Source organism: Rattus rattus, chromosome 1 (assembly GCF_011064425.1).
Source record: "Rattus rattus isolate New Zealand chromosome 1, Rrattus_CSIRO_v1, whole genome shotgun sequence".
NCBI classification, from domain to species: domain Eukaryota; kingdom Metazoa; phylum Chordata; class Mammalia; order Rodentia; family Muridae; genus Rattus; species Rattus rattus.
In genome coordinates, this window is record NC_046154.1 from 42,429,609 (window position 1) to 42,443,009 (window position 13,401).

General features: G+C 35.6%; 1 protein-coding gene across 1 annotated transcript in view; it reads left to right on the forward strand.

Moving 5' to 3' along the window:
* Positions 1-13,401, forward strand: part of Faf1 (Fas associated factor 1) — a 336,330-nt gene that overhangs the window by 104,954 nt on the left and 217,975 nt on the right. Inside the window, exon 9 of the mRNA XM_032890912.1 lies at positions 10-101. Coding sequence (XP_032746803.1) covers positions 10-101 — 92 coding nt within the window. The remainder of the gene's footprint in view (positions 1-9; positions 102-13,401) is intronic.

A 13,401-nucleotide genomic window follows, 5' to 3' on the forward strand; every position in this document is an offset into this window, starting at 1 on the left:
CTATTCCAGACGGTCTTAAAATCACTACACTTGCCAAAAAACAACAGTCTTTATGTCCTTACACCAGACTTACCACCACCTTCATCATCCAGTCATGCTGGGTAAGGTATTTACTTTTCCTGGAAATCTGAAAGGAAAAATTTGATGGGTAATTTCTCTAAGTTTTGTATTATTATAACCAATAAACATTTTGCATACGCTTTAACTTACTAGCAACTGTTAAGTGTATCAGTTTTCACTGTGGAGATCTGTTGGAAATGCCTGTATATTAAAAATAATCAAAACTGAATAGAGCTATTGCTCAGTGCTACATACTATATACGGGGTTCTGAGATCCTTGCCAGCACTTAAGTGGGTAGGGGCCAAATGACCATTCTTTGATTGAATGGCTTTAGGGAGGAAGAAGAATATATGCAACTTCAGTCTCTTATTGCCAAAGAAGATACAACTTTGAAGAAAAGTCAGTGAGTTCTACAGGGCAAAACTAGAAAAACACCCACCTAGGGTCTCATAGTATTTTCTTAGGTTAGAGAGACTTATTATTTTTAGTGCACATAGAACTCAATACATATGTACAGTGATCCAGTATCTAGTTGCATGTTAATTTAGTAGTACTGAATGAAGCAAATGGCCTGCGTATACTGATTGTACTAATGATAAAACTTTTTTTTTTTCTGAGTCCTTATCTCAAAACTAGCTTTAAGCTGTCTTTGAATTTTGTAGTATTCAGGTTCAACTGCTGATTTTGTTGTTGCTGGAATGTCATGCTTGGCTAATATAGATGGCCATCTTTATTGCCATATAAGTGACCTCTGATTACAAATTATTCATTCCCTGGACCTGCAGTGCCTACCGCTTAATGCAGTGCTTATAGGAGAATGAAAAGTGGCTTTTAGTTGGCTTGTTCTTTTTAACTAAGTCAGTGATGTTGTTGCATGGGTAGGAACAGTGAATAAAGTTCAAAGAAAGACAAATGATGTAGCACTGAGTTTGTATGCAGAGACTCACGGCATTGAAAAAGTTGTATTAATACACATTTAATTGAGACCTTTTAAAAAGTCAGCGCTCATTTATGTTTATTCATTTTTATAAAAACTTTGAATTTTTTTCAGTCACAGTATAATTATTTACTAAAATATATAAATTACCCTGCTTTTAAATTGTACTGACAGATGATTTTCTTCAAGTTTTGGTCAGAACTATAAAGATTCTATTTCCTTGTCTTACTTTCCTGTCTTGATTTTATTGCCACTAGGGGGTGCCTGGTAATTGAGTCTTTGTATTGACAATTTCTTTCTGATATCCAAATATTATAACAACATAAATTATAATATGAACATTTGTAATTGAGTTCAGAATTATTTTGATGTAAATTTTGGTTTTTAAAAGAACAATTTCAAGCTGAGAATTTAAGAGTGAAGTCTTTAGTCAGAGCCTTTGTGGCAGTTGAAAGCATTTTAAATCCTGTAAGAATAGAGTTCAATAATGAGTTAAGAGAGTTCTGTGTTATCCCTGTGGCACAACTGCAAATGAGCTTACAATTCATGCTAAAATTACAAAAGGAGAAATGCTAGTTACACATGTTTCATGTTATTATAGAATGATTCAGTTTGTCAGTATGCTTTTTATTAACTAAAAGAAAAAAGACAAGCTCTGTCCTCAATGAGCTTGTAGCCTATTCATTAAAGGTAGTGGACCTTTAAAATTTTCTTTCCATTCCAGGTAATTTTATTAATTATCCCTCATTGCTTATTTTAATCCTAGAACTCAGATTATTTCATCCAGTCTTTTCTGTAGTATTTCTTTCCCCCTCATTTACTCTAAACGTCAATATCCTTGAGAGTTCTTTTCTCAACAGTCTTTCCTATTGTACTTCTTGGAATCTGTTTTCAACCTTTCAATTTTTAAAAGTTATTTAAATAACCAAGAAATTTGTATTTACAATTTCTCATGTCCCAGTTTTCTCAGAGGCTTTCATTTATGTTTGTAGCATATAATTCAGAGTTAGATGTTTAGACTTGACTCATTCCCATTCTGGAAAACCTGTATAACTGCTCACGTAGGCATAGCCTTCTGTGAAGACTGTGAAGTGCTGAGGTAGGAACTAACATGGTGAAGAAAGGTCATTTAGTTGGAATTTGATTGGTTTTTGTTAAGGTAAATTTTGGTAGAGTAGTAGAAGTGAGAATTAGATTTTAGTACATTTTAAAGAATAAGTGAGAAAGGAAAACACATTATATCTACAGAGAACTGATTGTAAAGGAAAGTAATTTTAAGAGAGAAGAATTGCTTGAAATAGGAGGCAAGACAGCAAATGTGAATAAGTAAAACAAACAAAGCCTTGTGCCTGGAAGGGGTATGAGGATGTTTGTCTGCAGGAGTCTCTGTATCAGAATACAGTAAAGTGGTTGACTTAGCAACACAGTTCTAGTATTCCAGATTTACAGTCAAGACAGACATTCAGGCTAGGTCAGTTTGTGATGAAGGTATTTCCCTGCCCTGTAGATTGCCAATTTCTGACAATATCCTTGCTTGGCAGGGAAAGAAAAAGTGAGTGAACTGTTTTTTCTTCTTTCTTATAGGAATTCCAATCCCATTGGATTAAGACTTCAATCTTATGACCTGAATTAGCTCCTGAAGACTGTATTTCAGATACCATTAAATTGGAGTTTAAGGCTTCAACATATGAATTCTAGGGGTAATTCCAAGGGTCAGTTCTGAGTAGGGAGACAGGATTGGTGTCCAGGATTAAGTATTGAAATCAAGTTACCTAACAGTTAGAGGCAATAGACAGTAGGTGCCAAGTTGGAGAATATTTCTGACTTCTGGATTTTAATGGTTATAATAGCAATGACAAAGTCCCAAGTTATAGAAAATGCTAAAATATGAAATATATATTTCTCAAAGAACAAAAGGAATTTCAAGAAAATGTAATAAGTATTTGATAAAGGATGGTGACATAATAATAGTCATTTCTGCCAAATACTGCACACAGTGTTTTCCTTTAATTCTTACAGTAATCATAAGGTGATATTTTTACCCACATTTTGCACTGAGGAAGTTGAGTGAAAGGTGAGGTGAGGACAGAGATATCACATGTTTGGAAGGTTTTAGACATCCTGATTATCTTTATTCCATAGGTATCCCTATCACAACCAGCAGTGGTAGACACTAAAGAAAGCAACCTAAATTCATCTAGAAAAAGACTTAGTTGATGTAAAAATAGAAAAGAAGTATAGGAAAACAACAGTAGAACAAAACAACATTCAATGGAAAAACAAATAAGTATATTAACAGTATCTATAAATAAGATGGTATTAATTTCTTTTCATTCAAAGCAGCTGTCCTCGGCCTTGTCTGGTAGAATATGTCCACAGTCTCCTTAGGCCCAGTTTTAGAAGCAGAATTTGAAGCAGTGTAGCTCATTTTAGGTCAGTTAGGACTGAGACAGAAATTCTAAATTTGGATCTTCAAAAATTTCTTGGGCTGGAGAAATGGCTCAGAGTTTAAGAGTACTGTCTGCTCTTCCAGTGGTTCTGAGTTCAATTCCCAGCAACCACATGGCTCACAACCATCTATAGTGAGATCTAGTACTCTGTTCTGGTCTGCAGACATACATGCAGGTAAAAAGCTGTCTGATGTATACATAATAAATAAATATTGAAACAATAGTTTGAAAAAAATTCTTTAAGGTAATTGCAGAAAAAAAATGGAAAACAAAGGAGGAGGCAGTAATGCCTAAGTACTCTAGGCTAATATTACTTAAAAGAATGTAGCATAATACTGTTGATAATGCTTTAGCTTCATTTTAAGGCAAATAGCATCAAGGAACAATTAGCCAGTAATATACACAAAACAACAATTGTGGACTTGTATGTTCAAGTCAGCAAAATTGGATAAAATTAGAAAAATAGATGAGTCATAATTGTATTTCAAATTTATTTACTGATTTTTGGAGGCTGTAGCAGATTTGAGTAATTTAATCAAACATGCATGAAATACTTAAGAAAATAGGCCAAAATGCCAAATTTGAAAGAATCAGGTCATATTTGACCACACTTCTATTCCTCTGCTCTCATAAGTTTAATTCTAATTAATGTTATTATTAGACTTTTAAAGTAGGATTTTAAAGTGTTAAGTTAATAAATGTTTTTTTAATAAGGAGTTCTTTAAAAGTGGCTCATTTTAAGAAGATGACATTCTGGATGAAAAAAGAGACCTGTCCCCAATTAAAACATCAATGGCAGTCACAGCACATCTAATTGGAGTGATGCACCAAATCCATTTATACAGTTTACTGCCTATTGATAGGTGGGTGACTACTGAGATTTGCTTGTTAGCATCACACTTCGAAAAAGAGCTGCAGGTATTCTCTATGATGGGAACTTATTTAATGGACAGTCAGAAAGTTGCTCACTAATTTATGAAGCAAGAAATTTAACACATTGCAAATATAGCGATTTCTTTATATTTTCCCTCAACAAATGGAATTACGTTTATACACTTTTACTATTTTCCACTCAGTGTATATCACAATATATCAGTATCATGACTAATTACCATGTTTTGATTAATCTTACGTACTTTGGTTTAGACATTTTTGTTGAATCCAATATATCACTGTATTGATAAAAGGTAATTATAGGCATAAGCCCACCTGGAATTTGAAATTATCTTGAAAAATGTTATTAGGAATTATGTAAAATGAAATGTTTGTTTATCTAGACCTATTTAATTGTCAGCAAAGAAAGCAATTAGAAGTAGCTGCAGACTCAGAGGCCAGCCTTTGTTAAACATGGTTTTAAGATTGTTACAGAACTTGTGGTGATGATAACATGATGTCTTGGAGGATGTTAACAACTGTAGCGGAGTGTTAATTAAGAATGATGTAATCTTTGTCTCAGAATTATTAGTATCATGTTAGTTTAGCTGGACAGAAGCAAAACCTAGTTTTGGTTATGATAATAGCTCAAGTCATATTTATAGCGGAAAGATTAACATTTTATTTTTATGCTGTTCCCCAGACATTTTTAAAATCCTCAATGAAATACAATCATATGTAAACATCAAGGCCTTAGCTCATTTACATATGTGCCAGATTTTCAAACTGATTGCTATTTGAACCTAATCTGTCATTGCTGGCTGCATTAGCTACAACAAACATTACATTTACATATTGATTTCTTATTTTGTTTTAGTGTAAATAATCCATAATTATAGTAAATTTGGTCTTTTGTTGACAAGAGCTCCTGTGACTCTTAAGTTTAGAATGGAAATTTAAATTACATGTGTTTTGCTTTTTAATTCAAAATCTGATGTATCTCAGTGGATAAAAAGATAATTGTGGTTCACAAAATATTAAAAAGACAAAAGGAAAATCTTAATGTTTAGAAAGATACAAATTATATTTTCTAAAATGATAAACATTTTAAAAATTTCTGGTATTTTAAAGAAGTTACTATTCTGACTTCAGCTATTAGACCATGCTTAAAGAGCAAAATCTGATATAAATGGATGTACTGATCTACCCATATCCAGCTCAAGAAAAGCAATAACCTGTGTACAGAACAGAAATGAATAATATGCCCAGGGTCTGTGAGGCTGTTAATACTTGTCCTTACTACATACATAAGTAATGTATGCAGTATAGTTTTACTACTGACAAGGTATAGATGGCATTAGACATAGAGTATTTTAAGTAGCCATGGCAACAGACTCCCAGCTCCCGTGCTGACTGCTGACTGATTGAAAGTATATCATAGTTTTTCTGTGCACATTTTGTTGGGAGAATGGTGGCTACCAGATTACTTAAGCACCGATAATGTAGTTAAACGTTATTAAGGAAATTTAATTTGTATACCATAATTTTCCAATTCTTAAAAGTCTAATAGCAGGTTCAAAAGCCTAAATTAAACCAGTGACAGGCTTTTCCTTGATACAGAAACTATAAAAACATAGTCAGTTGGGTTGTGGTAGCAAGATGTGGTAGGCGAGTGGCTCTAACAGCCAGTGTTTACTTTTCATCCTTATGGAGGTTGCATTAGCTACAACAAACGTTACACCAGCAGGTTCGCTTCCTAGAGAGGCCTTTTTCCTGGCTTAACTAGTTTGCTAATCTTCAGATGTTAGAATAGAAAAGGTCTTTGCTTTCTCCAGTTCTTGTGAGAACTAATCCAATCATGGGACTCTCATAGCTTCATCTAAGTATAATTACTACACAAAGCACCCACCTTTGAATACTGTATTTCATACTAAGAGTTAAAATTTCAACCTGAATTTTGGGAAGGACATGAACATTTAGCCCTGAAGTTTAAGAGTAAATTTCTCTTTTCTACTTTGGTTGATTTTGGTGGATTTATAACTTAAAACAGTAAATGTTTCCTCTAGATCTTTTCATACAGAATAGGCAGGCAGGCAAGCAGTCAGGCAGGCAGGCAGGCAGGCAGGCAGGCAGGCAGGCAGGCAGGCAGGCAGTGATTTAGAATAACTGAGTCTTTTGCATACTGAAGACTTTGAGAGGGGCTTCTGGGATGAAGGAATTGCTGAGAGGATCTTTTGGTTACTGTTACTATTGATTGAAGGTGCCTACTGATGGCACCTTACAGCATGGTGCTGTTACTAGTTTGTAGGAAAGAACTCAATCTTTTTTATTTGTTATCAGTTAATAACTGTTCTGTAGCTTTCTGGTGATCAAATAGTGTTTCTCTTCAGTGGGAGGAAAATACAATAACTTTTTATATATAATATAATGATTTGTGTTTACGTATATGTCTACATATATGTATATATACATATACATATATACATGTATATGTGCACCATGGCTCAACATGTGGTGGTTAAAGGACCACTTTTAGGAGCGTGTTTGTTTGCATGCATTTGTGTACTATAGTTATCTATGTGATGGTCAGAGGACCACTTGCATGAGGTGGTTCTTGCCTTCCATGTTGTAGAGCATGGGGATCAAATTCAGGATTGTCAGAATTGGCAGCAAGTTTCGTTTACCTACTGAACCAGCTTGCTAACACAAAATGCTGTTTCCGTATTAAAATGCATCCTTAAATTAATCTTGAAAAAAAATCACTGTTTATAAGTATCTTTGAAGTATCTTTGAACTTACTTCTGACTTGCTATCATGCTCTTGAAATGAGAAAGAAATTAAGAAGATAGTGAGGGCTATCTTTTTTTTTTTTTTACTGTTTTTATCAGTAATCACCCATAATATGTCATTCTATGTTCACATATATAAAATGCCTATTTTAGAGTTTCAGATTTATTATTTATGAAGAATAATGTTAAGAATATTTAAGCCACAGAATTAACATAGTATTAGCATTTGCTAGAGGGCAAGTATCTTATCAAGTAGCTTTGTGGTCCCTGTAGGAACAGCTATATTGGAATGAGCTTATTCCAGGAATAATCTGGCACTGAAAGAAGAGAGTTATTGACCAAGAAGAATAAAGATGTTTTGCGGAAATTATTTCTACACATGTATTACTAGCTTAGACATTAATGCTGAGTTAGTATTATAACTGAGACTTATGTATAATTGGTTACCTGTCAATGTTTTTAGAGTTCCCTCTTATACATTACTCTCTTCCCATAATTCTAAAATGAAAAAAGTGTTTGGGTGCAGTTTATTGTTCCTTTTACCTCATCTAATATAGGCTAAGACAGAGGGTTCCTGGACCTTCATGGTGGAAGGAAAGAACTAACTTCTTCAGATTGTCCTGTGATCTTAATATGCATGTGTGGTACATATTATAGTCCCTCCATAAATTAATTATATTTTAAATTATTTTTTAAATATAATATAATTACATTATTATATTAAATATAATATAATTACATTATTTTTCCTTTACTTTAACTCCCTCCAGACCTTCTTTGTACTCTTTTAAATTCATGTCTTCCTTTTTATTATTGTTACACGTATATATGTGTATATAAATACTTCTAAATAAAATCTGCTCAGTTTCTTTCTCTCTTCCTCCCCATATGTGTATACACATAAATATTACTAAGTATAACCTAACCAGTCTGTATAATGCTGTTGGCATTTATGTTATTTTTTCAGGGCTGACCATTTGGTATATTAGATAAGCAGTTAGTATGCTCTCTTCTGTCCTCAGCACTCCTTAGTTGCCTGTAGTTCTTTGTGTAGGGTTGAGGCCTCTTAGGCTTTTTTGCATGGTTACTTCTAGTACCATACGTTAAATATTTTAAAAATAAACATAAAGTTTACTTACTTGCTTTTTATCTTTTTATTTTAAATTGATAAATGATACTTAAGCACACTGTATTATTTTTCACTGTTGTAGGAATTATTTAAATCCTGGCCTGAGGTTTCTACCCTGAGTTCTCAGATGAAGGACATACACAGTCTTCATATTTTTAATAAGCCTTAATCAGCACACGAGCCGGGAAGATACCTAGCCTCCATGCTTTTAGAATCTACTTTCCTTTCAGTAAACCTGAATTACTACTTACTGTGTTTGATCTGGGCTGCTCATAACTCCATTTGGCCAGCCCACAGGGCCAGGTTTTTATGGCTCAGCTAACCCATGGTGGCTTCTCCTTCTCCCTCTTATATGTTCTTCTCCTCTAATCCAAGCCTGGGAAACCTAAACCCTACCTAAGTCTCTTCTGCCCAGCTATTGGCTGTTGGCATCTTTATTCACCAATCAGAAATAACTTGGGGCAGGGTCACAGGGGCTGTGTGCAGACTCCTGGTCTTGGGGGCCCATACTTAGCATTACAGTAGACAGTAAAAGATAAAACCTCAGCAATTCTCTCTTTTAGTCCATTAAAGGGCTCGTCTCTCAGATATAAAATGAGTACAGCTATAAAAATTATGCAAATTATAAGGCATGATATACACTTATAACATCCCATTATATTTGGCAATTTAGATAAAGTATTTTATCATCTATCTTAACTTAAAGGGTTTATAATTTTGTATCTCAATCATGTTTGATTTTAACTTGTATTAACCATCTGAAAACCCTCCTTTTAAATCTACAACATCATCAGTGCTAAACAACTTAAGTTTAATTGTGAGACTATCTAGTCTTCAATCCTGTCAGATATTTGAGAAGGGACTAAATATTACTTGAATATGCAGGAAACACAAAGACACAGCCTCCAAAACTATAGAAATGATACACATCTGACTGCATGTACAGTCCCCAAAATTCTGTATAACATTGGACCATCTATCTTCAGCCTTCTGTCCCAGATCATCTGACAAACCTTAAGTGAAGCAGGGATTATGAAGAACTAGTGTACCCTGTCTTGTCAGAGCTTAGCAGTCAATTACCCTGCATCCGTCTGTCCTTTATGGACAGTATTCTGCCTGGAGATAAAGTTAGGGCCTTTGGGTGGTTAGCTTGCTATACTTGAGGCACCTCCACATGGAGACACTGATGCTCTCATCACTTTCCTTGTAGTGGAATGGGGAACTGTCAGAAGCAGATACGTCTCAGTCAAAAGTTCATTTTGTTTGACAATCTTACTTGAGTGTAAAAGTCCATAGTTGAAACAGAACAGAGAGAACTTTGCCTCAGAAGAGAGGCTTAGAATGTGGGTGTACCTAACTGTGGCTGACTCACCTGTCTGTTACAAGACACCAATAGGGAGAAGATTCTCCTAGATGCAATGACTGAGGTTATTTTGTTAAGATTTACCAGTTAGTAGAATTTGGTCTGATTAATATAAACATGCAATATATTTTTTATAACCTACACCCTGTTTTTTTCTAAAAAGACCAACTAAAAACTCATAAAACAAAATATTTTGTTTGTTAGTTTTTATAGTGAAAGTATTTATAGTAAAATTATGTATTTTTAAAGTTTTTGTAGCTAATGCTATAGGAAAATCAATATTAGAAATTATAGCACATGATATCACATGTAAAACTGTTTGTCTGCCTGTTTCTCAGTAAACTTAGTAAAGGCAGAGATATGATCTTACTGGGCTCACTTCCTTCATGCCAAAAGGCAAATAAACCATGACTGTAATTTCTTTAGTTAGTTCTGAACAAATATCACATTTTTGAGCATGTGACATAAAGTAGCGGCAATTTCCTTTGTGAAGTTGATGTGATATAATTTCATGTAGTTGATACGAAATTCTTAATACTTGAGATATTTTAGTATTTGGAAAACCAGCTGTTAACTGTTGATTAGGCAAAAGAACAAGGCTAGAGTCAGAGATGGAGGATGTTGTCATCAGTGGACAAATCATTTTCCCTTGGACATGAATATGGTAGATCAACTTGAAATAAGACTTTTTTATGAAATGCCCTCCTACCCATAAACAACAAAAATAAAGATAAAATTGATTCTGGATAATGTGAGGTTCAATATACAAGTAAGTTCCATTATTAGGAAGCAGTGTGTGTGTGTGTGTGTGTGTGTGTGTGTGTGTGTGTGTGTGTGTGTGTGTGTGTGTGTGTGTGTGTGTGTAGAGTGTAGATTGGGTCTCTCACGCGCGCACACTGCTTCACTTGTGCCTGAAGGCCAGAGAGGTCAATTTGGTGATGTCTTCCTTTAGCACTCTACACCTTTTTTTTTTTTTTTTTTTTTTTTTTAGGTAGTCTCTCAGCCCGGAACTGGGGGTTTCTTTTGGGTATATTTTGGCTGCTCAGGTAACACCTGGAATAGTTCTGTCTGTATCCTCCTCCACCTCCAGTGTGAAGTTTCAGCATAGTCTACCATTTACCTGGATCCTTAGTGTCTAAACTTAGATCTTAATCCTGAAAAAAGGACTTGACTTAACTGGGCTGTCTTCCCAATCCCCTCGAAACCTTTTTCTCCTGTACAAACTCATAAATCATGAAGAATAATTGCTACAAAAGCACTTAGATCTTCTTGTTTGTGTTGCACTGACACCGTAAGATTTTAAAGTCTGAGCATCTCTCAAGTGTTATAATATGTCACCTTATAACTTATGCAATAACAGTTCATCCTCGGTCTCTTTAAAGTTTAATATTTGTAGTCCTATAAAGGAAGAATATCCTTTTTCTTTTCAGAAGAGGAAACAGTATTTACAGAGTACTCATGTCTAAAGATGGGGCTTTATATATTTTAGGCACTCACTAAATACTTCTGAAAGAATGGTTGACTTGCCATAGTCAAACAGCTGACCTTGGTAGGGCAAAAGTTCAGAGCTGGCTCCCTAATATCCTAGTAGTTTATATTACTCTCTGTGTTTATATGCTCCATCTCCACTGCTACCCAGAAATTACAGAATTGACTAAAATAGTTTTCTTCTAAATAGTGTGGTACTTGATGCTGGTCTCGTGAGACTACCCTACTATCAAAATCAAGAAACAAATCTAAGAATTTGCAAAAAGGCAACCATAACAAATGGATTCATTTCTAAATCTAAAATAGTAAAAATTTTGTAATTTTGAGTTTTTTAGCCTACTTTGTATAGTCTTTTGTAATCTTTGTAGTCTTGTGTAATCTTAGGCTTTTCTTTTTTCTTTTAAAATAAGGAGGGCACTTTTGTTTGACTTATAGTTTCAGAAGTTTTAGTTCATGCATGTTGACTCTGTTACTTTTGGGCCTGTGGCAAGGTAGTATGGGGATGGGTAGGGATGGAGAGGAGGGAGGGAGAGGAGGAGAAGCCAGGATCCAGTAAACACCACCCTTCCCCACTTTCTGGACACCAAGCAAAGACACAGGTGTCTTTGTGTTTCCATCTCAGATCCAAGCTTTAACACTGTGCTTCAGGACTAGATTAAGGAAAATCCTAAATTTGAGATGGATTTACTGGAGCCTGTGTGAACAGTGACTTTCTTGGAAGGTCACACTGGAGGTTCACTGGGCTTTTGTCCGAGGCTGCAACATTCTTGGGAGGCTGTACCTGTTCTCATGGAAGGAGTGGCTTCAGGAATTGAAATGTCTCTCTCCCTTGCTTCTGTCCCTGGGTTTATGGGAAGAGGTCTTGTTCATTTAACATGTCACATTTCTCTCCTTTATTGTACTTACCCTTAGTCTTTTGATGTTGTCAGCACATGGCTCTTTTTATGGCCTTCACGGACTCTCAGCTCTGGCATGACTGAGCCCATTCTTTCAGTGTAAACAATTTAGCTTTATCTTTTTCCTTCCCCTCCCCCCCCTCCCTCCCCTCTCCCCTTCCCTCCTCCTTCTTCCTCCTTCCCTCCCTCCTCCCTTCCTCAAGATATAACACTATTAGAAACAAACAAACAAACAAACAAACAAAACCAAGATGGGAAATGGGTTTGTTTTCAACGCATGCCTTGGATAAAGCTACTTTTCACTACCTAACCTCACTCCTTCCTGCTGTAGGGCAGAGTCCAACTCAAAGCAGTCCCACAGCCAGAGTCTCATTGGCTGCTGTGGCATCTGGACTCATGGTAAGACTCAGCCCTGGCTGTGTGACCTTTGACCTCAGCCACCTTGGCCATGGTTGGGTACTTCCAAATAACCAGCTGGTTCTGGGCAAAGCCATGGCCTGAGATGAACTCCTTATAGTGGGGAGACCAGAGGATGGAGGAAACCCGGGAATGGGCATCCACAGCACTCGGGCCCCACAGTTCCAAATGTGAATGTGTCAGTCCCTGGTACCTTCTCCTGTTGCCAGAATACTGGTACTGCCAGGGACATCATGAACAGCCTGCCATCTTAGTCTCTGTCCATCTTAGCTTCTTGCTCTATCAGTCTCCTCCCTCTTGGTGACCTCTCTCCTCTTTTGACCCCAGAACCCCCTAGTTTGTTGTTGTTTCAGCTGGGCTTTATTGATTTTCCTCTTCACTATTAATGTTTAAACTAACTCCTTTGCTTTGTTTCAGGTGGTCAGAATGTTCTAGGGTTCCAACTTGATCTTTCTGCTTTTGTCCTCCCGTAGGCCCGCATGCTACTAATTCTTCTGCTCTTATATCTTTTAATTGGCTGTTTTGTTTGATTGTTGTATTTTAGTTTTATTCCCACCCTCCCCTCCCTGGGAGAGAAAGCCCAGGTTAGCTTCAAACTTGCCTTGTAACTGAGAATGATTCTAAGCTCCTGATTTTCCTGCCTCTATTTTTTTTAATTCCCGAGTTTACAGTTTACTTGGCCTTTAATGCTTACATTCAATAATATTGAAATTTCTTTTTGTGTTTCTAATATGTAATCAAATTTAAAATATCTAAAACCTCACTCTCAGTTTTTCTACCCAGTCATCTACGTTAAATAAAGTTCTATCCCTTTGTTTGCCCAGACTGGAGTTGTATTTTCTTTTTCTTACCCTCATCAGTTAATTGTCCATCTTCTGCCTCTAACTTGTATTCTATATTAAATATTTTACCATTTATCCTTTTCCTCACTTCTTTTTGTAAATTAATCTATTTTCCTATGTCCCCCATCATCCCTATTTTCTCAAAAATAGAGCACA